Source organism: Mus musculus, chromosome 15, assembly GCF_000001635.26.
Source record: "Mus musculus strain C57BL/6J chromosome 15, GRCm38.p6 C57BL/6J".
Taxonomy (NCBI): Eukaryota; Metazoa; Chordata; class Mammalia; order Rodentia; family Muridae; genus Mus; species Mus musculus.
The window spans coordinates 99,240,848-99,265,297 of record NC_000081.6 but is presented as its reverse complement, the minus strand read 5'-3'; the positions used below and the strand labels follow the sequence as shown (position 1 = coordinate 99,265,297).

Sequence of the window (24,450 nt, the reverse complement as noted above, 5' to 3'; positions counted from 1 at the left end):
GCTCTCCTGAGCGCTGGGATTAAGGGATGCACGACCACATTCAGCTACCAGCTGACTGCTTAATCACTTTCTGAACACCTACTGTGTGTTGTCGTGTGTTGTACCACACACTGAGGACATAAATATGAACAAAACACTTCCGATGGGTGAGCTTGTCACAACCACAGGGGCGTGGCTATAAGTTCTGAAACATTACAAAACCAAAACTAATGTTCTTAGGCTCCTGAGAACTCACCATCCATGCATCCTTCCAGCTATCCATCTGTCCATCCGTCCGTCTGTCTGTCCAACCACTCATTCAGCAATGGGCTCCTGACTGTGTTGTGCTGAGACGATTTTCTTAGTCATGACACTGAAATGCAATGTCTCTGTCTTCTCTGGGTGGGAAGGTGTGCTGGGCCCGCAGAGCTGGAGAGCGGCCTTCAGGTGTGAGGTAAGGCCCAGGCAGGAGAGGCCTTCAGGGCTCAGAGGGATTTCAAGCAATGTTGAGTTGGGAAAGATAGATCTGCCACAGGGAGAACGGTGGACAGACAGACCCTTGTGCTAACTGAAGGGTAGACAGACAGGGAAACCATCAAGAAGAATAAAGCTCATTTTATATCCTCAAAGGTTTTCAGCCAAGTGAGAGACAGACTAGTTATCCTTGCCTCTCTCTCTGTAGTCTCCCCTCACTCCTGGCCTGCCTCCACTGTTGTCTCCTGCCTGCATTCCTGGGGGGGGGGGACACCCCACTGCTAGGACTCTCCCAGGATGACCTTGCCTTGCCCTGGGGCTGCAACTGTCAGGCTGATTCCTCCATGTACCTCCAGTTCTATCCTGAGTCACGGACCTGGACAGCACACATACAACTAAACAGCCCTCTCTTTTAAACATTTTACGGATTAGGTTTGTTCATTTTACATTTTGTGGGGTTTTTTTTTGTTTTTGTTTTTGTTTTTTTTTTTTTTTTTTTTTTTGAGACAGGGTTTCTCTGTATAACCCTGGCTGTCCTGGAACTCACTTTGTAGACCAGGCTGGCCTCGAACTCAGAAATCCACCTGTCTCTGTCTCCCAAGTGCTGGGATTAAAGGCGTGTGCCACCACCGCCCGGCTACCTTTTGTGTGTTTTTCGTGCATGGTCCTGTGTGCAGTGCATGTTTGTTTGTGTGTGTACCATGTGTGTGCTCAGTGCCACAAAGGTCAGAAGAGGGCATTGGCTCCTCTGGAACTGGATAGATGGATGGTTGTAAACCACCGTTGTGGGTTCGAGAAATCGAACACACAACCAAACACAAACATGTCAGACGATGGCCGCTGGTACCTTCGCTCAGTTCATCCAAACCAAGCCTGTTTCCACCTCAGCCAAAGCCTGCGTTTCTTTCTTTCTTTTTTTGGTTTTTTCTAGACAGGGTTTCTTCTGTGTAACCCTGGCTGTCCTGGAACTCACTCTGTAGACCAGGCTGGCCTCGAACTCAGAAATCCACCTGCCTCTGCCTCTGGAGTGCTGGGACTAAAGGCGTGCGCCACCACTACCTGGCAACTCTTTTCTTAAAATCACTCTATAAAGCTTTTATGCCAGCTCTTCTTCCAGCTGGCTGTACGGCACCCACTACTTGGATGCGCTGTATAATTGATTGGTCCTGTGCTGTTAAGTGACTGGATGTTTTCTAAACCTTTTCTACCAATGCTTTAACTTTCTATATAGTTTATCACCCATACATTCAGGTGTGCTGGATCAAAGGTCATACGGAGCTGTAATTCCAACAAGCAACGGACAATTTGCCCTTTGACCCACCATCAAGCGTTTGAAATTGTTGCCGGTTTATGGGTGAGACATATTTAAATGTAATTTCAATTTTCTTATGAGGGACTTGAGCATTTTTTTTTTTAATATGTCTGAGGGCCATTTATCTTTCCTTTTCTGTCAGCAACCCATTTGTAGGAGTTTTATTCTTTTTCATATCGATTTGAAAGGATTTTGCATACATAAAGCAAGTTAGCTCCTGTCTGTTGGATGAGCTACAGGCACCCCCTTGGTTCGCCATTTGTCTTTGTTTATGGTGTGCTTTCACCCTGCAGAAATTATAGATTTTTTTCTGATGACAGAATTTGTCTTTTCCTACGCTTTGAGAAATCTTGTACCACGTGAGAAATACTTTCCCCACTCTGACGTTATAAATTTGTAATTCTACTCTTTTGTATTTATTTAAGTACAATTGATTCCTGTAGAAGTGATTTAGTGAAGCAGAGAGGCCGCATTATTTTTTTCCAGGTGGCTGCACAGTCGTCTCAATAGTACTTACTGAATAATCTAGCCTTTCCCTGCTGACAGACAATGCTATCTTTATAATATACTACATTTTTTTTTAACGTCTTGGATCTATTTCTGGACCATTCTGTTCTCTTGATGGAGCCGCTTATGCACGCACTGGCATTCTCTGGAGTTCACCGTGCTATGTGGGAGAGCTTCCTCCCCCTCATTAACCTTCCCTTTCAGCACGCTCCTGGCTAGCTTGCTGTTGTTGCCGCTGTTTAAATCGGTATAAATTGACACGTGAACTTTACATTCAGGTTATGGAGTCTATTGGTATTTTTATTAGGCCATATTAAATTTATAGATTAATTTATGGAGAGCTGACATCTTTATGATAGCGAGTCTTTCTACTTCAAGATATACTGTGCCTTCCTAGTTGTCCGAGCTTCCTGGTGTCCTTCACAAGCATTTTTAATGTTAAGTATCTAGATCTAACATATTCATATCTAGATTGTGACTATGTAGTCAGCTTTGTTATTTCAATTGAATATCACATATTTTATTTCCTTTACACCTTTTAAAGTGTGCATTAACTTATGTCTGTTTTGCTTAAAGCATCAAGCCTGATGATCCGAGTTAGACTCCATGTGCATGTGTGCACATACACGCACAAACACATGCCTAAATAAATAAATAAAGTGAAACATGTCTTATTTGTATTAATTTTTCAGTGGATGTTGTTGGACTATCCAAATAACCTATTGTCTTAATTTGCTTTCTATTGTGATGATAAAGATGATGAGCAAAAGCACATCAAGGGGCTGGAGAGATGGCTCAGCAGTTAAGAGCACTGACTGCTCTTCTAGAGATCCTGAGTTCAATTCCCGGCAACCACATGGTGGCTCACAACCATCTGTAATGGGATCTGATGCCCTTTTCTGGTGTGTCTGAAGACAGCAACTGTATACTTTACATACATAAGATAGATAAATAAATAAATAAATAAATAAATAAAGCACATTGGGGTGGATAATTTATTTATTTATTTGGATCGCAGGTCCATCCTCAGGGGAAGTCGGGCAGGAACTCAAAGCAGGAACCTGGAGGCAGAAACTGAAACAGGGGCTGTAAAGGAATACTGCTCCCTGGCTTGCTCTTTATGGCTTGCTTAGCCGGTTTTCTCAAACACCCAGAGCCATCTGCCCTATATGACCCTTCCCCACTGTGGGCAGGGGTGGGGGTGGGGTTCAAGCAGGGTGGGGGTGAGGGAGGGGTGGGGGAGGGGTGGGGCCCTCCCATGGCAATCAGGGTGGGGCCCTCCCATGGCAATCAGGAATCAGGAAAATGCTCACAGACCTGCCCAAGGCCACTCTGATGGAGGCACTTTCTCAGTTGAGCTTCTCCCCAAATAACTCTACCTTGGGTCAAGCGGCCAAAAACCTAAAAAGGAAGGATATCGTCCTAAATATTTTAATTCTTTATTTTTTTTATATCTCATTCTTTTCTCTTCTGTAATTATATAGGCAAGTACTTTAAATTGAAATAGCTACAGGAGCAAACTTTGTCACACAACTCACTTTAAAGGGAGTGATTTTTTTTTTAAGTATAATTATGAACTTTGGACTGAGATGTGCAAATTTAGTCACTTTTTTTTTTTTTAAATTAACTCTGGGGCCAGTGAGATGGCTCAGTGGGTGAAGCCATGGGCTGCGAAGACTGGCAGTCAGAGTTCAATCCCAAGACTTAGGAAAATGAGAATTAATTCTCACAGGCCGGCCTCTGACATCCGCGTATTTCTCACGATATGTGTACACTCATACAGACACACACACACACACGCACACACACACACACACACACGCACAAGTAAATACAATTTTAAATTCTAATTTTAAGAAATTAGAGTTGTTTGTGTACCAGTGGGATGTGCCAGGAGGTCAAGGTGTGTGCTTCAGCCCCGACTATCTTAAGTTCAAATCCTGGGAGTCACACGATGGAAGGAGAAGAGAACTAACCTCCACACATGCTATGACATGGTGGCTGGGCATGCATACATGGGCATGGGCAGGCATGCATGTATGTAATGTGTGTGCATGTGTGCATTTGTACAAGGAGAGAGCAAGATAGAGAAACAGAGAAAAAAATAATAAAAACAAATCTTTTACAAAATAAAACCAAATGCTAGGTGTGATAGCCCATGCCTTTAGTCCTGGCACTTGGGAGGCAGAGGAAGGTATATTTCTGTGAGTTCAAGACCAGCCTGATCTACATAGTGAGCTCCAAGCCAGGCTGGACAAAGAGACCCTGTCTTTAAAAACAAAAACAAAAACAAAAAAAGACAAAAAAAACGAGTAATTTGACTGCAGATCCTGTGTTCCCAACCATTGCATTCGAATCTTCCAGAAGAAACATGGAGTCCTAAGCAAAGATTCAAAAGGACCCATGAGCCGTGGCTCCCACGGAAGCTCCATCCACACCAGGGAAAGAGAGTGCACTGAGACTGTTCTCCACCACGGATGACTAAGCTGAATGGATGGAGTCACTGCTAGCTCCTTCTTTTCATCTGTATCCTGTTTCTTTCTGGGCTCCAAGTCTCCACTTCATCATGAATGCTGGAGGGTCCCGTGCACTGGTCTTGGCTCTCCTGCATTATACCTATGTCTACTCTCCTCCCTGGGCGTTCACGTCTGCCTCATCATGATGCTGACTTTCTATATCTCCAGACCTCTTTCCTAAGGAAACTAGTATGTCTGCCTCTTAAACAAAACACCTCCGCCAGGATACCTCGCAGGTGCCCAAAACTGAACCTATTTAATTCAGAGCTCTTTGTTTCTGCTCCCACACAACTCTGGGCTTCCCACAGGCTATTCCTTTGTTGTAATTGAAGATGATTACTCAACAGATAGCAAGCATGTACTTTAGTACTGAAAAGAAGAAGAACCCGAGCCAAACGACTGAACTCGGAGCTCACCAGCTGGGCAGGGGGAGGAGCGAGAGGATGGGCAGGGGGAGGAGCAGGAGGATGGGCAGGGGGAGGAGCAGGAGGATGGGAAGGGGGAGGAGCGAGAGGATGGGCAGGGGGAGGAGCGAGAGGATGGGCAGGGGGAGGAGCAGGAGAATGGAAGGGGGAGGAGCGAGAGGATGGGCAGGGGGAGGAGCAGGAGACTGGAAGGGGGAGGAGCGAGAGGATGGGCAGGGGGAGGAGTGAGAGGATGGGCAGGGGGAGGAGCAGGAGGATGGGAAGGGCAAGCGAAAGCATGAGTGGGTGATCCTTTAGTGCTGAGAGCCAGGCTGACCCAAGGCTCCCCCCGCCCCCCATGCCTGATGTATGGAAAGATAACAGTAGTTCCTTGTGCAAACCCAGAAATATGCCTGGCAAGGATTTGTGGGTCCTGAGAACCCCACTCTTCTCCCTAAGGAGCAAAGTTACCCTCTCCAGCGCTGTCTGGCTGACATCCTGTGTCCCTTTATGCAACACTGCTTGAGTAGCCTTCTGCTGACTTCACAGTATATGATAGTTTTCTGTTGGCCTAAGACACAACTTGTGCAAGACCTCCCGACTCCAGCTCTCGCGGCTTCTGTCTTCTCGCCTCCCGCTCCTCCCTCTGAGGACCCTACTGCTGAAAAATGCCTTACTAGTACAGGTCAGTTTCTCCTGGAACTCCGTTTGTTTCTCATGACACACACAAGCCCTCCTATGTGCATGCATGTGTGTATATTAATGCATGTGGCACCAAAGTTCCTCCCCCTTGCGTGTATTATGCACATATACCCATCTCCAAACAATGACCCTAGCAACCTCAGAGTTCCTTCAGTGTATTGGGCTATGAGCACCCTCATTTTTTTTAAAGATTTATTTATTATATGTAAGTACACTGTAGCTGTCTTCAGACACCCCAGAAGAGGGCATCAGATCTCATTACAGATGGTTGTGAACCACCATGTGGCTGCTAGGATTTGAACTCAGGACCTCTGGAAGAGCAATCAGTGCTCTTAACCGCTGGGCCATCTGTCTAGCCCGAGCACCCTCATCTTTGACCAACAGTTTAAACTTCCCCACTCCTAGTAACAATCAAATTAAAATAGTTCTTATTCAGTTGTATTCCCAACATGTCCGGGAGTGATGAATAGAAGGCTGACCCGACCTGAACTGGTTTTAGGTACATGTGCAATAAAGGCAAAATTGTGTCTTCTGGTAAAGTTTAGGGGGAATCCCGTTTACCATCTTATGCTTGTGCGTGATAAAGTGTGCATATGATTAAAATCAGATGCACTATGGGAAGGGATGTGTGTAGTAGAAAAATTTAATATATGACTTAATCTCTCAATTAAAATAGAGAAACACCCAAACTATACTTCTCAGTAAGTAGCCCTTCCTTCTTATGGATCCCATAGGAAGAGACCTCAGGCAAAGCTTAGGGCCCTTCAGTGACCTCCCCCTCCTGTGGCCTGACGTCAGTCTTGCTATTACGTTCCTCTATAACCTGAACTATTGCTTTGCTCTGAATAATATTATCTTCTTCCATCTGCAAACCTGCCTGAGCCCTTCTTTTCAGTTCTTTAGACATGAGGCCCCGAACCTGGAAGCATCTGTCCTAGAAGGCCAAGCCTGGTAACAAAAGAAGGCAGCGATGATGTCAGAGGGGTGGAGGTGTTTGCTTCCAAGAAGAGAGGGATTCCCACAGTAGTCAGATATAAGTAGAGTTTGAATCATCTGAAGAGGAGCACTCTATCTGAAGAGGAGCACTCTGGGTACTGGGAATGAATGGGAGGTAGCACAGTGGGGAAGAATGCTGGAAGGCCAGTTAGGGGTGCAGAGCCTAGGGACTAGTAGTAGGGAATGGTGGGAAAACCAGCAAGGTGCTTCAGGTTTGGAATATTTTAAGTTTCTTTCTTTCTCAACAGAATTTTGCTATACAGCCCAGGCTGACCTCGAACATGCAATCCCCAGCTTCAGCCGTCCAGGTAGCTGCAATCTCAGGTGTGGGTCATAGCACCGGGCAGCCACCTAGTTTCTCAGACTGAGTCTGTGTCTCATTTTTATTTCCCCTTTCTGTGTCAGTCCCAAAGATGTGAGAAGAAAGACCACCAACCCTAGTCAAATCACCACTGCCAAATTAATTACAGCAAGCAATGAACTAAAATAAGCTTTTTCATTTGTGTACATGGGCTGTCTCCCCCTAGGGTGGGGTTCAGCCTTGGATGTGGGGAAGTTAAGGTTTTTCTAGGGTAGGGTTCCCAAATGGAGGATTTGGCGGGTAAGTAGGCAGGGCTCAGAAGCAGAGCATAAGCACAAGGGACCTTCTGAAACAGATATGACCGCAGGGTGGTCATGGTAAGGTGGTCCTTGTTAGCTCTCAGAACCCTGGGACTATGACTGAGGTGCCTGTTTACATATCAAAGAGGATACCGGCCAGACCCCCAGCATCCTTCAGTACCTGTGGCTCCTCCCAGCACCTTTCACCTTGCCCTTAACATCTCACTCTCCTTGGCTAGGCTTCCGCTTCCCTGTCCCCAGTCTGATTCCTATATAACTCAGCCATTTTGGCCACTGCTGCAAATTCTGGGCCACCATTGCCCCTGCACATCGTGCAGGCAGGACAAATTGCAGGTCAAAGGCTTTGTGGCTGGTTGGTGCCTCTGGATTATTTCTACGAAGGCATTTCCAGAGGGGTTTAACTGCAGGGGGAGTGGGGTGGGGGGGGGGGAAGAGCTGGAGTCCCAAAGTAAATAAACACAAGAGACGATGCAGAGCACCACAGCACCGCATCTGGCTCCCTGCTTACTGCCTGTGGGTGCGGTGCGCCCAGCTGCCTCTCAGAGCCGCTGCCCACGTGGCTGTCCCCATCATGATACAATGTACAGCTCAAACTGTGCTGGAGCAAACCTTTCCATAAATTGCTTCAGTGAGCACAACAATAAAAGTAACTCATACAGAAACATGGTACTGAGGACTGGCCACTGCTGGGATAAAGGTGACCGTGCAGCTCCTAGGCCTTTGGAAATGGTTTCGGGTTAGGAGAGGAAGATTTTGGCAAGAGCAATCCTGGAATGCTCTCAACAGAGTTTTGTAAGCCGTTATGGTGCGAGTCTAGAGGACCAGCACCCTGACATAGACAGTAACTGCTGTGCTCGTTGAGTTTCAGAGGGAAACATGGTAGCACCATTCTTGTTACACCCTGGCTACACTCTGCTCACACCAAGAGAACTTATGTAGACACACATTTTTTTTTTTGCAACCTACTTTTAGCCAACCACCCAGCAGAGGTAGTGGAAGAGAAAAGTTATTAGCATATGGGGGAAGTGGACTTGTTCAGCAATAGTTCTTTGGGGGCAAGCTCAATCGTCTCGGGCAGTAGTTCAGTCCCATAGCAAACACCAAATACAACTCAGCAGCTGCACACCAGTCCTCTAGGCAGGCAGACACACCAGGTACGAACCGGCAGCTACAGTCCAGTCCTTTCAGCAAGTGGAGACCAGACAGCTGTAGTTCAATCCTGAAGGAACCACCAGGCTCGCCAACCGGCCTGAGGTGAGGCCGCAGAAGCGACAAGCTGCCACAGGAGTCTCACAAGCAGTTCTTGGGTGAGATTCTCTCAATGGCAGCTTTACCACAAGTTGAGCTCAACAAGAAATACAAGCGAATCAGTACATGTGTGTCTTTAGCAAAGACAGAACAAACCAAACCAAGGCTGAGTGCTCGGCTCTTGATGTCTGTGGGTCATATTTATATACTCCTTCATCAAGAGTCCTTTCACATGTTTGCTTTAGCCAAACATCCTTTCACCTGTGTCTGCTTCAGGAAAACAGTCTTTCCCATGTCTGCTTTAGCAAGATGTCCTTTCACCTGGGTGCCCCGACAAAATATCATTTGACATAACTAACTTTCCAAAGAACTAGAAGTTTCCACTTCAAACTTGACTGGGGCGGAATTAACGAGTGATGGACTAATGTGGAGGTGGAGAAAATGTCATAATCACAACATGGTGTCTTAGGCTATAGTCATGGCTTCTGCTCACTAATCTTATCCAGCTTTACAGGGAGCAGGGCCACAGGAAAGGTGTCCTGCGGGCAATACCCCATCTACTGAGACACCAATCTGTGAAAACTCAAACTTGAAAGTCTAAATTGGGAATGCCCCTGAAAACGTTCACTGTTTGAAAACAGAACCTAACTAGATTCTGTTTTCCCAGGTGTTCTGGGTTGGGCCACTAGTGTGTACAGAAGGCACTGCAACGGTAATAGGAAGAGGATAGACTACATCTTGAAGCCACAGTGGAACTTGGTGGTACCTACGTGGTGGTAGTTGTATAGGCACACATAGTCTCCAAGGCCAGGCAAGGTGGAATGGGGTCAGGTTCCCTGGGAACCCACTGCCTGACCATGTGAACGGGATGCCAGAGTTGCAGTGCATATTGGAGGTTCTAGGGCTATGGAGCATCTGCTGAGGAAAGCTGCAGGCAGAGAAGGGCGCTGACCGGAGAGGAAAGCTGCAGGTGCTGCCGGTGGTGGGCTGGGGCCACAGCTGCTAACAGTGCTGGAGCCCAGACGGTTCCATCATGAGTTCAGACTGCAGAGTGCTGGCCTGTCTGGGTTTCAGTCTTGCTTTGGCCTGGTCTTTTGCAGCACACTTTACAGAGTGAGTCACCTCTCCAGCCATTGGCCTGATCTTCCCTGCATGACCCACACTCTATTTTGGAATGGAAATATTTACACTGTGCCATTGTATACTGTAAGTAACTTGTATTTTATTTTATAGAGACTCGCAGTTAAGAGGTCACCTGAGTCTCAGAAAAGACTCTGCACTTATATTTTTGAATCATTTTGAAAGTGTTGAGACTTTGAGTTTTTTTTTTTTTTAAGATGAAATAACTGCCTTCTGCATTAAGATATGAACATGAAGGCAGGCATGTGGCACCCACCTTTAATCCCAGCACTCTTCAATGCTGCACTTGTCTACCAAGTGAGTTCTAGAACAGCCAGGGCCATGGAGAGACCCTGTTTTCAAAAGCAAACAAACAAAAGAAACAAAGAAAGAAAAATGAGTGTGATACAGCCAGTTGAGCTGGCCAGGCCCCCTTCTTCATGGCACCTGTGTGTAATGGCTGCAAACAGAAGCCTACTTGGAGGGATATTCAACCTTCTATCTGTGTGGGTTTCCCTAAGGGATCTTGGTGGCAGCTTTCTAGGGGCTATTTCTGTCTCTGACCTCAATACTATCCCCAGTCCAGGCTGCAGACAAGCGTGCATGCTGCCTTTGGGAAGCTCCAGGACACAGTGGCCAGGATCCACTTAGGCCAAGTCATCAAGCCCATCTGTGTCAGGTTTCACAATGAGGAAGGTGGTTAAGGCCTTGCATAGAGGTAAGGTTCAAGTTCCCTGGCCTCTGGAAGAGCCACGCCTCAAAGAGGTGGGGCTTTACCAAGTTTAATGCAGAAGAATTGAAAGGAGTGGTAACTGACAACCAGTGCATCCCTGATGGCTATGGGGCACATATGTCCCCAGTTATAGTCCCTGGGGAGAGTGGCAGACTCTGTGGTCCTCCTGAGAGCTTCCACTCTGCTTACTATGCCCACTGAACCATGTTCAGTAATAAAGCTCACATCCGGTCTAAAGAATTAACATGAGACTTTAGGGAATGCTATGATTTAAAAGTGATGTTTCAGGGTTGGGGATATAGCTCAGTTGGTAGAGTGTTTATACAACACGCACAAAGCCATGGGTTTGATACCCAGTACCACACAAAACCAGGGATAATGGCACCCGGCTGTAATCCTAGCACTGGGGAGGTGGAGATGGGAGGATGAGAAGTTCAAGGTCAATCTTTTGATAACTTGAGTTTGAGACCAGCTGGACTGCATGAGACCCTGTCTCTAAAGCCTAATACCTGGGTGTGGTGACACACGCCATTAATCCTTACATTGGGAGGCAGAGGGAGATGGATCTCTGTGAGTTCAGGACCTACATTGCAAGTTACAGGACAGCCAAAACTACATAGAGGCTCTGTCTCAAAAACCCAAGCCAAACAAACCAAGAAAGACCGGTGATCGCTATGCTCCAGTGGCACCAGCAGCTGATGGATGCCACCGACATAAATGTGGTATGCCTGGACATCAGGTGGGCTTGTGATCTTGTCCGCTTAACCTCATTTAGAGTCACAAGACATCTGTGAAGCTATTTCTGGAGGTTTAACTTAGATGGGAGACACACCCTAATTTCGAGTGACCTTGGGCTAGGGCTACAGACTGAACAGAAAGGAGAAAGCAGGCAGAACACCAATACTTCATCTCTCTGCACTTCCAAGTTCTGGACACAGCGTGAGCAATCACCCCACACTCCTGCCACCATGCCTTTCCTGCCATGATGTTTGTCCCCCTCACACCCCCAAAAACCCTGTGAGCTAAAATAACCCTTTCTTCTTTCAGGGTTTCCTTCTTTAAGGGTTTGCCTTTCCTAGGAGAAAAACATCTAACAAACATTGAACAGTACCCATCCAGCTCTTTACCAAACGATCCCTTGTTAGGGCTGTCCATGTGGCTTGGTGGGACAGAACTTGCCTGATAAGCAACAAGTATTTCACTCCTACTTAAAAACAAACAAACAAACAAACAAAAACTCTTTAAAGAAGAAAGCCCAATTAATTGTCATCTGTATAGATACTAAACCACACTATATTTTGCACAACCCACCAGACTGTGTCCTAGTTTGTTTTTAATTGCTGTGATCAAAACACTGTAACTAAAGGCGACCTGGGAAGCAAAGGGTCTATTTCATCTCATAACTTTCTTTTTTTTTTTTTAAGATTTATTTATTGGTTATATGTAAGTACACTGTAGCTGTCTTCAGACACTCCAGAAGAGGGAGTCAGATCTCGTTATGGATGGTTGTGAGCCACCACGTGGTTGCTGGGATTTGAACTCCAGACCTTTGGAAGAGCAGTCGGGTGCTCTTACCCACTGAGCCATCTCACCAGCCCCTCATCTCATAACTTTCAAGTCACTGTCTATTACCGAGGAAAGTTGGGGCAAGAACCTCAAGGCAGGCACTGCTTAGACCTCCCACATCTATCCAAACAAGAAAACACACCCCAGACTTGCCTACCAACCAGTCTGAAGGAGGCATTTTCTCAACTGAGCGCGAAGATTCTAGCTAGTTTCAAGTTGACAAACCTCTAACAAGCACACTGTATACCAGAAAACTTTGTTTTGGGAGCGATAAAGCAAATACATGCTCGTTAAATAAGTAACAGTATATTATGAAGAGAAGACTTGCAACTTGTCAGGGTCGTCCATTTGACACTTAAGTTCAGGATGTCAGGCACGCTGGGCAAACGCTCTTCCCGGAAGCTCCTCCAGCCAGAGCTGCTCCACTTTTGTGCCCCTCAAAGAAGGCATGAAAGAGCTATTAGAGCCCAGTCTCCCTAGCTTTCCCGGGCATCTCTCACGGCCCCAAAGTCTGGACGTCTCCTGTTCTCTGGGAACTAGTTCTTTCTTTCAAAACAGTTTCCTCAGGGAACACTGTCCTCTGAAAAGGATTCGGTTGGTTTGCTGGCTACCCACGACTGACCCCAGCAGTCTAGATGGAGTTCTTCTGGCGTAAGCAACTGGCGCCGCTCCTTCTAAGGAGTGTTTCCTTAGGAACGCGGCCACCATCCTGCATCTCCCCCTTAGACAGGAATTTTCGGGATCGTACTGTACGCCACAGTTAGAGCAAACTCTCCAACATGTTCCTCCAGTCCTGTGCTTAGCAAAGAGCCTGACCGAATCCCTTATCTGAAAACACTGGCAGATAAAACAATACAAGATTTGGTCCAGAGAGACCTACCAAGGTTAGTGCTAATTACGAATGCACGGCGGCCCCGCCCCTCCCAGCGTCGCCTGGGCGGGGTCTCAGCACAAGCCCCGCCCTCCCGCTGCGTTTTCCAACACGGAAACCTCCGCGGTTCCTATAATTAACACTGCCTGGTGCCTCCCTAAGCGCTTCTGCCAACCGGGAAAGCTGTATTTCCGGCTCCCCGCAAAATGGTTTCCACTAAGGCGCACGGCCACGCCCCTTCCACTTACGGGTCCAGGACGAACCGGAAGAGATCGTCCAACCCTTCGTTCGCAACCCGGAAGTAGATGTGTCTCACGGAAGCCGGCTTTGGCCCTGCGGCTCCTGCCGTCGCCGCGGAGAAATTGTTGGAGCTGGCAGCCTAGGAATGGTGAGACCCCGCGACTCGTCTCCTAGTGTTCTGAGTAGACCTGGAGGGTGAAGTGGAGTTTCCCAACGTGCCTCGGGGCACAACCCCACAACAAGATTTGGGGCCCCGCCCCGGTATCGCCCCGAAAAATCTGCGCATGCGTAAGTCCGATCAGGCCAGGCTCTGGCCTGCGGTGTTACGCATGCGCACAGGTGGCATGCTTGAGGTGGGATGAGAATTGTCTGGGAGTTGGTCCTGGTTCGCTACCACCGGCCTGTGGGCCTCAGAGCCAGATGGCGAGATCGATGCAGTAGTATGGAGCCGAAGAGTTGACTAAATTACCACTGCTCCCCAGAGTCCCTGAAACAGACCTGCACTGATCCCTCACCTTGGGGGTGCCCTGTCGGGAGGAGGGAAGGGAAGGAGGGCAAGCACTTTGCCTTAGTTGCTCGTGGGACTGGACACCTGCACCCCCCTTCTGTGGTACCCACGGAGCTGGTCGTGGAGCGTCCTTAAAGGCAGAGCCAGAACTTTGCTCTACGAGACGCCGGAGTCAGGAGGGGCGGGGCTGCCAAAGCGCTGGGTATTCATACAGTTCCCAAACCACGTTTGAATCGTCCGAAGGAACCACCCGCTTTAGTAAAAGCTGCAAATGGAAGGGAAAGCAAAAGGGTAGCGAGATAGTGGGATTCCATCTACCTTCCCAGGCTGTGGCCTGGGGGCAGGCTGGTGCTGCTGATTTGAGTAGACAGGCAAAGGAAAACAAATGAGTCAGGAATCCCTTGACCCTTTCTGGTTAACGTTCCAAATGCTTAATTTAGGATTCACTGGTAAAATTAAGAGAGATCTCTGAGCCTAATACGTTTTTTCCCACATCTTTTTATCATTCACACAAAGGCCTCAGTGACTCCCACATAGCTACTTATATTTTTTGTTTTTATTGTTTGGAGCAGAGGCTCACCATTATATAGATAGCCCTGGCTTGCTCTGTAGACGAGGCTGGCCTTAAAGTCAACAGAGATCCACCTGCCTCTACCTCTACCTCTACCTCTACCTCTACCTCTACCTCTACCTCTACCTCTACCTCTACCTCCGCCTCCACATGCTGGGATTAACTGTCAGAGCCATCAGACCAGGTAATAGCTACTAATGGTTAGGTGCAATTGAGAGTAGAGCTCTTTTGCCTCTTCCCACTACCTCAGACAGGGTGCACGAGTGCACGAGGATAAGGGATTGGTCAGTCAGTAGGTTTGGCCTGTTGGAAACCCGAGCCTGAGGGAGCCTTACCTCTCCTTCCCAGACTCTCTTCTCAGCATCCAAGCTCGCTTGGTCAGAACCCTTGGATGAGCCTGTGGGACCCTTCCTCCTAGCCCTGTGGTTTGGAGCCGGAGGCTTTGGGACTGTGAGAGGATGGACAAAGGTAGTGTGAGGCCCGGCCATCTCCCCAAGCTCTCGGGCGCCAGGCAGCCTCTGACTCTACCCCTTGCCTTGCACGAGTGTCTCTCGGTCTTGGCCCGGCAATGCCACCTACCACCCCCCTCCCCTGGGCCAGCACCACCCATGTGCCTCTCGGCAGAGCCACAATTGCCTCAGTTGCTGTGGAGCTTCTGCTCTTTGGCACAATGCATTTTGATAGCCAAGGGAGCAGTTATGCTCAGAGCCCACCCCGTGTGTCGGCCTCATCAGCCTGACCTGAGCACCTGTGCTGCACCCCATGACCCGTGGCACCAGGAGGTCTGAGCCCGGATGGGATCTGGATGGCCAAGGAGGAATGCCTGCCTCAAAGACCAAGCCTCAGGGAGGCCGGGCAAGGGCTGAGGGGCTGACACAAGGGTCCGTGCACAGAGGTCACCCTTTCTCTTTCCTAGATTCTCAGGGGCTGCTAGACTCGTCCCTGATGGCGTCAGGCACAGCCAGCCGCTCCGAGGATGAGGAGTCACTGGCAGGGCAGAAGCGAGCATCCTCCCAGGCCCTGGGCACTATCCCCAAACGCAGAAGCTCCTCCAGGTAGCCTGGGCTCAGAGCGCCTGGAAGGGGAGGCATGTGGGGCTAGGCACGCCCTTGCTAGCCTTGGTTTGAAATGGCCTTCTGAGCCTGCCTGGGTTCTGAGCCTGCCTGGGGTCCAAGCAAAGCCTTGTGCTTTTCCTTTACCTCCTCTGCCGGTGTGTCCGGATGGCACCGAGGATGGAGAGTGAGGGGTTCCATCTCTGTTGAAAGGTTGCCTGTTACCTCAGAGGACTAGAACTTGGCTTTTCCATGTCCACTGAGCCAGACACTGCTGGAAAGTGAAGGCAGTTAGTTCCCAAGGGGAGCCTGCACCTTGGAAGCCGTGCGTGGGTGTGGTACCAGTAGTTAACCCTGCAGGACCTTCCACAGGTTCATCAAAAGGAAGAAATTCGATGATGAACTGGTAGAGAGCAGCCTGGCCAAATCCTCCACCCGGGTGAAGGGGGCCGGCGGGGTGGAGTCAGGCCGCTGCTCAGGGAGCGAGCCCTCCTCTAGTGAGAAGAAGAAGGTAAGGGGCTGGGCAGCTGGGTGAGGCCTGCCAGGGACTGCACTGCCCAGCCCCCATCCCAGACCCCTCCGTCCTGTCTCTCCTGCTCCCTCCCTTGCTGCGTCCCTCGCCAGTGCATCCTGGATCGCATTCCGTGTGGGAGGCAGGGAGCTCGTATCTATTCTGGGAGCAGACAGCTTGTTCCCAGCATTGCAGGGTGTAAAAATAACCCCCAGGTGGCATTGCTCTGGCCCCAGACAGTGCAGCAGCAAGAGTAGTTTCCTGGCATCCCCCCACCTGCCCTCCTTTCTGGGGCTGAGGGCGCCACAAGCAGAGAGAGGACCCCACCCAGTCAAGAAAGATACACAAGGACTTGGGCGGGGGTGGGCATTAGAAAGCTCCGCTCTCAGCTTGGCTCCCTGGTGTTGTCAGAGCCTGCGGCTGTCACAGTATGTGATGCAGTAGGTCCGAAGCCCCAGCTCTTCTGACACCAGCTCTGAGTTCACTGTGGTCCCGTCCTGTACCCAGGTATCCAAGGCTCCCAGTACTCCTGTACCTCCCAGCCCTGCCCCAACCCCTGGGCTGACCAAGCGTGTGAAGAAAAGCAAACAGCCACTTCAGGTGACCAAGGATCTGGGCCGATGGAAGCCTGCAGATGACCTCCTCCTCATCAATGCTGTGCTGCAGGTACCCACCATGGGCCTGGGGCTCCATCCCTCCTGTCCTCCAATTTCCAGTCCCCATACTAGCTTAGCAGAACCCTGTGGCTTCCAAGGGAAGGATTTTTCCCAGTGCTGAGCTAGAGCAAACCGTTCTGGGGTCTTGCAGACTAACGACCTGACATCTGTCCACCTGGGTGTGAAGTTCAGCTGCCGCTTCACCCTTCGGGAAGTTCAGGAGCGCTGGTACGCCCTGCTCTACGACCCTGTCATCTCCAAGTGAGTGGGCTGGCTTCAGCAGAGGGGAGGACTGGGGCTCCCCAATTTTGGAACTTGGTATAGGAGGGCCAGATTCAACCAGGACCCAAAGGAGGGTCTTGGGAGGCAGGGCCATGGGGCTTTGTAGCCTCTGGGTTAACCTGGGGACCTACTGGGCATTCTGGAGTGTCTCCTTTCTTTAACCTCTGCTAGTCCCAGATGGAGGTCAGCGTCCTGGCATGGGACATAAATGCCTACAAATGCCAGGAGCCTCAGTTCCACCAGTGTGTGCCTTGGGCCACTTCTGAACTGTCCACACTGGCCTGTCACAGGTCCTGATAAGAAGAGGGATCTGGCCTTCCCGTACTCAGGAGGCAGAGGCATTGGCTGAGTTGGAGGCCAGCCTGCTCTACAGAGTGACTTCTAGGACAGCCACGACTACAGAGAGAAACTCTCTCTAAAACAAATGCGAGAGAGACAGAAACAGAGACAGACAGAGACAGACACTGAGAGAGACACTGACATAAAAGCCCAAGACCCGTCTAGTGTTAGCAAAGTTTCAAGTAAGCTCTTGCACATACATACCATACTCCTCCTCAGTTTCTTAATTCAGTGTCCTCAGAGCTTGGTTTGAATCTGAACACCCATCTTCTACTCCTCCACAGCCCTACCACCTACTCAAGCTGTAGCCATAGTCCCGAGAGACCAGAAAATGGCTTGGCCTCAGCTTGGAAAAAGGAGGCCGTGGGCAGTGGGTAATGAGGAAGGGCTGGGAAGAGAGTTGCAGATGATCCCAGGGTGTCTCAGAAGCCGGCCTCTTGTCTGCTTGCTTTGAGCTGGGGTCTCTGTATGGGTGGCTGATGGTGAGAGCTTACTCTGTAGACCAGACTGGCCTTGAACCTTGAGCAGCCGCAGGTTCCCGGGCTCCTTCACTGGACCTTGCCCTGGTTATTTCTACCACAGGCCTCTAGGCTCAGGATCTCTATATTCCAAAGACTTATAGGTTTTGCGGGGAGTAGGAACCCCAGATTACTTGACGCCTTCCTTTTCAGTTTTCCCTTCCTTTCTTTCTTCCCATGTGCAGGCTGGCTTGCCAGGCCATGAGGCAGTTACACCCAGAAGCCATTGCAGCCATTCAGAGCAAGGCCCTGTTCAGCAAGGCTGAGGAGCAGCTGCTGAGCAAAGTGGGATCAGTAAGTGGGCAGGCCACGCGCTGGGCCGATGGAAACCGGCAGTGTAGGGAGTCCTGTTGTCCCGGATGGGGTCTGCATACATCTGCAGGGGTCTTGATGGAAACCATGCCTGGCCTCTGGTGACTGTTGCTTTTTCCAGTTCCTTGGCCTGGGGACAGGGATGGGGTAGGAATGAAGAAACCCAGGCATGAAGAGAATGTTTCTGATCTCCAGAGCAGCCAGCCCACCTTGGAGACCTTCCAGGACTTGCTGCATACACACCCTGATGCCTTCTACCTGGCTCGTACTGCCAAGGCTCTGCAGGCCCACTGGCAGCTCATGAAACAGTATTACCTACTCGAGGATCAGACAGGTAACGGACACCCCAGGAGCTGTCGGGAGCAGTCAGGTGTTCAGGTGTGGGAACATGTGCCAAGTGCTGCAGGTGCAGTTGCCTGCCAGCGTCCTGTGAGAGAGTTCTCAGCAGCCCCGTGTGTGTCCTCCTCACCTCCATCTGCCAAAACAGCAGCAACAGAACCTGCTGCCTTGTAGTGCTGGCAGGGCCTTTGGCATCATGGAATGGGGAACCAGCTTGCCTGCTATCCTGAGCCAAAAGTCCAAATAGTAGTTAGTATTACTACTTCTTGTTTAGGTTTTTTGTTGTTGTTTTGTTTCTTGACATATTTGGCCATCACATGAACAGTATGTTTAGTGTATTATTTATGGGGAGCCTGAAAACTAGAGCAAACTGGGCATGTCGTCTCTAGTCACTTCCCCCCACAAGATTCTCACCCTGGCTTTCTTTCCAGCCTGCATCCTCCTTCCATTGCCTTGCTCCTGGACCAGGGAGTCTGTGTGGTCAGGTGGTTTAGCCCTAAAATCCCCAGCAGGGCTTCATATTTAGGCCCCGTCCATCCTCTTCCCTAAGGGCTGGGAGGCCTTCTGCCACCTCTCACCGCCAAGCTAGGAAAGCCACCGGGTTGGACTGTAGGAGGCCTGCAGGGGGACTGGTGACCCAGGTTCTGGTTCGTAGGGTTCAGGCCCACTCCTCGTGGCAAAATCCACTGCCTGCTGCACTGTGCACCGCCATAGCTCTTCCTGCTGCCTGGGAGTAAAGCCTTCCTTGCCCTAGCATGCTCCTGCAGCTCAGGTTCGGAAAGATGGCCACGGCCGGATGGTAGGACATGTGTCCCCTCGTGATAGTGTTCCGGGGGCTTGCCGTCTTACCCATCATGTAATCCTCACAGGACGTTTGGCAGACAGCATTTATTTTTACTGTTTTAAAGCCAGCTTGCTCCCTCTTTTTGTTGTTGCCGTTTTGGGTTTTTTTTTTTTCGGTTTTGTTTTGTTTGTTTTGTTTTGAGTCTTGGTTTTCTACAGCTCAGGCTGACCTCTTGCCTCCGTCTCCCAAAAACTGGAACTATAGGTTTGCAGCACCACATCCTGCTGCTTTTGTCATGATTCTGGAAATTGTTCTGTTCCCTGAAAGTCGTGTGTGTAAAATAATCTTCCCCCAAGAGTTTCAGTTTCTCATTTGTTGCTTAGAGCTGGGTGTCCCCAGGATCAGGCAGTTTTCTTGGCTTAGCTAGCAGGTTAGTCACACATTTAGAGTCCTGGATGTCAAGAAGACCTGGTGGAAGGCGGCTTGGTGGGAGTGGACAACCTAGTCCTCTGTCCGCACAGACTGACAGGGCAGAGCTGTGCTGCCTGTCCATACCCCACCCCACCCTCAGCTGAAGCTGCCGGCTGCCCAGCAGAGCAGCTCCGCAGGGGGGACACCTCTAGCCAAGCTCTAATATCCTGGGCACCCTGTCCTCTTCCATTCTAGCCAGAGACAGTTGAAAACTTTGACGAAACAACATACTTGATAGGTTCTAATATTAATTATCCTGCTTTATTTCATCCCTTGAAAACAATAAAGCTGCCGGGCGGTGGTGGTGCACACCTTTAATCCCAGCACTTGGGAGGCAGAGGCAGGCGGATTTCTGAGTTCGAGGCCAGCCTGGTCTACAGAGTGAGTTCCAGGACAGCCAGGGCTATTATACAGAGAAACCCTGTCTCGAAAAACAAAAACAACAACAAAAAAAGAAAACAATAAAGCTAATTGCAGGGCCCATAAGGAGGTCATTCTCTATAGACTGAGGTAGCAGCAGCTCTCAGTCAGTGCCTTCCAGTGGAACGTGTCTCTTGGTTGGCCAGAAGGCTGGGGACAGTTTGGTCGTGGCTGTGCCCTGACTTGGGTCAGAGTTTAGTCTGCCTCTGTTACTCTCCTCACTTGTACAAGGGAGCTGAGCAGCCCTCCCGCTTAGTTTAAGACTTGACAAGTGAGCCTGCCGTGTAGCAGAAGCCCATGTAGGTCAGCTGTAGTTTTGTCTTGACCCACCTCTGTCCCAAGTTAAGTGGCAGGATGCGTTGTGTCAAGTCAGAGTGTCGGCTGCTTGGGACTGTGATCCCTCTGTGGCTCTGGCTGCAGCAGGGCTGTGTCCTTCCCCCTGGCTGCTCCGCTCGCCTGGCTGTGGGGCAGCTGGGGCTGGAGGAGGAACCTCCACATTTATACGCCTTTGTTGTCTATTCAGTGCAGCCACTGCCTAAGGGGGACCAAGTGCTCAACTTCTCAGATGCAGAGGACCTGATTGACGACAGTAAGCTCAAGTGAGTTCCTGGAGAGGGTTGACTCCACATTGTCGGGCACACCAGGCTGCCCAGCAGGCGCTTCAGTTGCAGCTGCTGGGCTTAGCCACCCTGCTGCACCCTCTCCTGTGGGGGCCGCTTCAGCTCACTGCCTTCCCTTTCCCTCCACCGTAGTCCCAGGGCTAGGCCAAGGCTTGAACAACTTTCTGAGCCTCTTGGCTGAGAAGCCTGGGGTGCTGTGGTGGGCCAGGTAGCAGGGGCCTGCTAGTGACAAGTCCTTTTTGATACTCAGGGACATGCGAGATGAAGTCCTGGAACATGGTAAGTCTGCCCTGCTGAGGACGGGGTGGGAACGGAAGCTCTTACTGGAACAGAGGGGACCAGTTCAAGGTGCTGGTGGCACCAGAGTCTCTTCTTTCACTTCACCTCAGAGCTGACAGTGGCTGACCGGCGCCAGAAACGAGAGATCCGGCAGCTGGAACAGGAACTGCATAAGTGGCAGGTGCTAGTGGACAGCATCACAGGTGAGGCGTCTCGGGGACAGTGCTCCCTGGCACCGCTGTCCCATGGAGCCCATCCCGTGCCTGGCTGGCTGGCTGTTGACTAGGGCCACGCCCTGCTGCCCTGCCCCAGCCTTACGTGGTCTTTGCTCCTCTCGCAGGCATGGGCTCTCCAGACTTCGACAACCAGACCCTGGCCGTGCTGCGGGGCCGCATGGTGCGGTACCTAATGCGCTCTCGTGAGGTGAGACAGGCTGTCACTGTCCCCACCCTGCCTAGGCACCCACCCTCTCTATCGTCCCTTTCTCTGCCCGGTCCTTGATTTCTTGTCTTTCCCTGGCCTGTGTGGGGCTTCTTTTCCTCATTCCTTGACTGAGCCCTCACCTCCATCATTTTCCCAGATAACCCTGGGCAGAGCAACCAAGGACAACCAGATTGACGTGGACCTGTCTCTGGAGGGTCCGGCTTGGAAGATCTCCCGAAAGCAAGGTGTGCCCACTCTGCCGGTCCCCAGGAGCAGGAGGGAGCTCCTCTGAGCCCTAAGCCATGGAGCCTAGAGAATCCTTAGGACTTAGTGATGAAGGCCAAAGGAGTTGGCGCTTTGAGATCTCTACCTTGGGACCTCAAGTGCTTGCACGCCTTCATACCCAGGAAGCAGAGGGACACTTGGCTGTCTCCTGTTTGTCACTGTCTTGTCATTTCTTTTACTTTCTGCCTCTACAGGTGTCATCAAGTTGAAAAACAATGGTGACTTCTTCATTGCCAACGAGGGCCGGCGGCCCATCTATATCGATGGGCGACCAGTGCTGTGCGGCTCCAAGTGGCGCCTTAGCAACAACTCTGTGGTAGAGGTGAGTCGGGTGAGGACGTGTCTCACCTGCTGCCTGAGGCTGGGCCGTGGGTGTGGCTCTGTCCCTCCAGACTCAGCCATCTTTCTCTCCTGCACAGATCGCCAGCCTGCGATTCGTCTTCCTCATCAACCAGGACCTCATTGCCCTCATCCGGGCTGAGGCTGCCAAGATCACCCCACAGTGAGGCGGTAGCAGAAACCAGGGCATTCTCCAGCCTCAGTTTCCCTGTCATTCCAGCTCCCTTGAGCTGGGAACTCAGGCTCCTGGAAAACCCTTGTACCCAGAGTGGGGAGTGGAGGCCCGACTGCTGGCCCATTGATTGAGCCTTTGAGGCAAGGTGGGGTCACCATGGGGAAGCCAGGAGAGGCTGGGACCCCTGTGCCTCCCCAGAGCCAGAGCCCCACCATCGCCACCATTGTCACTCCTGTGTCTCCAGTGAGTCAGCTTTAGACTCCTTTTTGTTTTTGTTTTTGTAAATAAAAAGTACTGAGTTCCAAAGTAGCTTCTTTTATTTTTTTTTAATGTTTTTTAATATAAAAAACATGAGGACAGTGGAGACGGGCACATGCAAGGAATGGCAGAACCCCTCCCCGTCCTCAGACCTCTGCCCCCATCTGGCAGGCAGAGGGTGGACAAGCAGGTCAGTGGAGCAGAGCCTGTGGATCTCTAGCCTGGGGCCTGCCTGAGGCTCCAGCTCAGCCTCCTCCTCCCTCAGGCTCCCTGCCCTGAGCAGCCCTGTGTGGCTAGGCGGAGCAGCAGGTGGCAGGTGTTTGTAGTACTCATCTCCAGCCGCAGTCAGACCCCTGTGCCTTCTTCCTGGGTCCACTGGACCGTGCCAGGACCGTGGCAGCCAATGAGCACCATCTCTAGGCTGTGGGGATCCCAGGGCAAGGCTCGGCCTCCTGGCCCCGGAGGGGGCTCTCCAGTACTGGTAGCCTCAGCCTGGCTCACAGGTGCTGGGGTCCCAGTCCTAGCCCCTTCCTCAGAAGGAGGGGGTGAGGCTGGTGTGCTGGGCTCAGAGCAGAGATCTCCAGAGCCAGGGGGCTCCGAGTCTGAAGTGGAGGTCCATAAAGCTGTGGCTCGAGGCCAAGGGGAGCTCTGAGATGCTGGGGGGCCCCAGGGCCAGGGCGCCATGAGGGGAGGGGGTTGCCCTGGACGGGGGTGAGGCCAGGTCCCACTCAAAACCGAACCTGCTGGGGGCTGCAGGCAGTAGGACGATGCCCCAGTGTCCACACGCAGGGGTTGTAGGAGCCCAGAGGCGGTGGCTGGGCACGGCTCCTCTCCTGATCCCCGGGGACACTGGCCTTCCCCTTGGGGCACCAGGATGAGCTGCACAGCCTGGCGAAGTGACTGCAGTCCCTCCCGCATCTGCAGCACCTGTTCAGACAGCTCCATCACCTTGGGTGTGGGGGTAAGAGGTCACCAGGTCAGTGGGCCAGCCATCTCAGCCGGGCCTGTGCTTCCCTCCCTGCTCCCACCTCAGCCACCCACCGCCTGCCGTAGCTTGTCCAGCGTGTCTGTGTTTCTTGCTTCACTGGGCCCCAAGGGGACTGTAAGCAGGCCGCTCTCTGTGGAAAGGACAGGCTTTTCAACCAGAGCTACTAAAAGACAGACAGGATCCAGGCCTGGCCTCTTAGCACTGGTCTGGCTCACCCTGCTCCTTTCTGGCCTTGGTCAAGTTGCCAAATTTTGCCTAAATTGTCAGTATGAGAACCCCTCCCTGCATCCCTGAGTAACACAGTCTACTGCTGTCCTCCCTGCAGGAGGCTGTCCCCTCGTGGAGCAGGATGAGGTAGTCTCATAACCCATGATGTTCCCTCAAGTCTGTTGAGTAACCAAGGCGATTGAGCCCTGAGCTCTGTCTGCTCCACCTCCCTAGCGCCTGCCGGGATTACAGGCAAACACCACCATCTAGCTGGAAGAAGCTCTCTGCATCTGTCCCTCATCCTGTCCTAGATTATGTCCCATTTCCAGGCTGCCTGTCTCATCCAGCACCAGGTTCAACTCAGTCTTTCCAGCCCTCTTTCTCCCAGGAAGACAGACATGTGCCAAGAGTCTCAGGTACATTCTCATTTAACACGCACAACAACCCATTTTATAGACCGGAATCAAGACGGAGGGGCTGAGCTTACGCCGTTGGAAAGTTGGAAAGTTGGCCAGGCAGTTATCCAAACCTCCAGGCCAATCATCACTGGCAGCCTGGGAGAGCTTCCAGGCAGGCTGCCCTACAGTTCCTCCTAACACCAGACTCAAATCCCACTCTGCTTGAGGTCTATGAGGCAAATGGGGTGCCCACCAACGTTCCCCGTCTCCGCATCCAGTACCTGTTCCTGGGGAGGGGCTGCTGCTACATTCTGGGCCAGACTGACCCACTCGGAAAGAGAACTTGGGCTGGTCAGAGCTGCAGCCATCTTCAATGCCATCTACGACCCTGTGGACCCAAGAAATCAAGGCAGGACATCAAATCAGA

At 51.0% G+C, this 24,450-nt stretch overlaps 2 protein-coding genes, 1 long non-coding RNA gene and 1 other non-coding gene across 10 annotated transcripts in view; 2 read left to right on the top strand and 2 right to left on the bottom strand.

The window, feature by feature from the left end:
• Positions 1 to 3,256: 3,256 nt before the first annotated feature.
• 1700120C14Rik (RIKEN cDNA 1700120C14 gene) lies at positions 3,257 to 13,510 on the bottom strand. Its single transcript, NR_045627.2, has 3 exons — positions 13,297 to 13,510; positions 3,590 to 3,673; positions 3,257 to 3,346 (listed from the first exon to the last, which is right to left on the bottom strand). It is a non-coding gene; the product is annotated as an RIKEN cDNA 1700120C14 gene (long non-coding RNA).
• Gm25999 lies at positions 10,284 to 10,416 on the top strand. The gene has a single exon (XR_003951673.1). It is a non-coding gene; the product is annotated as a small nucleolar RNA SNORA70 (small nucleolar RNA).
• Positions 13,337 to 22,481, top strand: Mcrs1 (microspherule protein 1). Of its 3 annotated transcripts, none has more exons than NM_016766.3 (15): positions 13,337 to 13,436; positions 14,716 to 14,835; positions 15,284 to 15,422; positions 15,792 to 15,930; positions 16,438 to 16,596; positions 16,738 to 16,847; positions 17,911 to 18,019; positions 18,233 to 18,371; positions 20,575 to 20,650; positions 20,922 to 20,950; positions 21,061 to 21,153; positions 21,291 to 21,373; positions 21,531 to 21,618; positions 21,853 to 21,980; positions 22,078 to 22,481. In NM_016766.3, exons 2-15 carry the CDS (start codon positions 14,826 to 14,828, stop codon positions 22,162 to 22,164), a joined length of 1,389 nt encoding a protein of 462 aa, NP_058046.2. In that variant the 5' UTR covers positions 13,337 to 13,436; positions 14,716 to 14,825; the 3' UTR covers positions 22,165 to 22,481. The 3 variants fall into 3 exon arrangements, with proteins under 3 accessions (NP_058046.2, NP_001157628.1, XP_030104500.1); XM_030248640.1 differs by having other exon boundaries at positions 13,356 to 13,576; NM_001164156.1 differs by lacking the exon at positions 14,716 to 14,835.
• The window catches only part of Kcnh3 (potassium voltage-gated channel, subfamily H (eag-related), member 3), an 18,302-nt gene continuing 16,331 nt past the window's right edge, over positions 22,480 to 24,450 (bottom strand). For 4 of the 5 annotated variants that reach the window (XM_006520483.4, XM_030248344.1, XM_006520484.3 and 1 more), the window contains exons 13-15: positions 24,305 to 24,411; positions 23,472 to 23,548; positions 22,480 to 23,378 (exon numbers count right to left, since the gene is read on the bottom strand). In XM_006520483.4, the coding sequence (XP_006520546.1) occupies positions 22,776 to 23,378; positions 23,472 to 23,548; positions 24,305 to 24,411 (787 nt within the window). In that variant the 3' untranslated portion in view covers positions 22,480 to 22,775. The remainder of the gene's footprint in view (positions 23,379 to 23,471; positions 23,549 to 24,304; positions 24,412 to 24,450) is intronic. The other variant, NM_010601.4, reaches the window with a different exon arrangement.

What these genes read in the sequence shown, in the direction of transcription:
- Mcrs1 (NM_016766.3), top strand. An exon ending in GAAGATCTCCCGAAAGCAAG is followed by an intron (nt 21,619 to 21,852) that starts GTGTGCCCACTC and finishes CTGCCTCTACAG; the next exon opens with GTGTCATCAAGTTGAAAAAC. An exon ending in GCAACAACTCTGTGGTAGAG is followed by an intron (nt 21,981 to 22,077) that starts GTGAGTCGGGTG and finishes TCTCCTGCACAG; the next exon opens with ATCGCCAGCCTGCGATTCGT.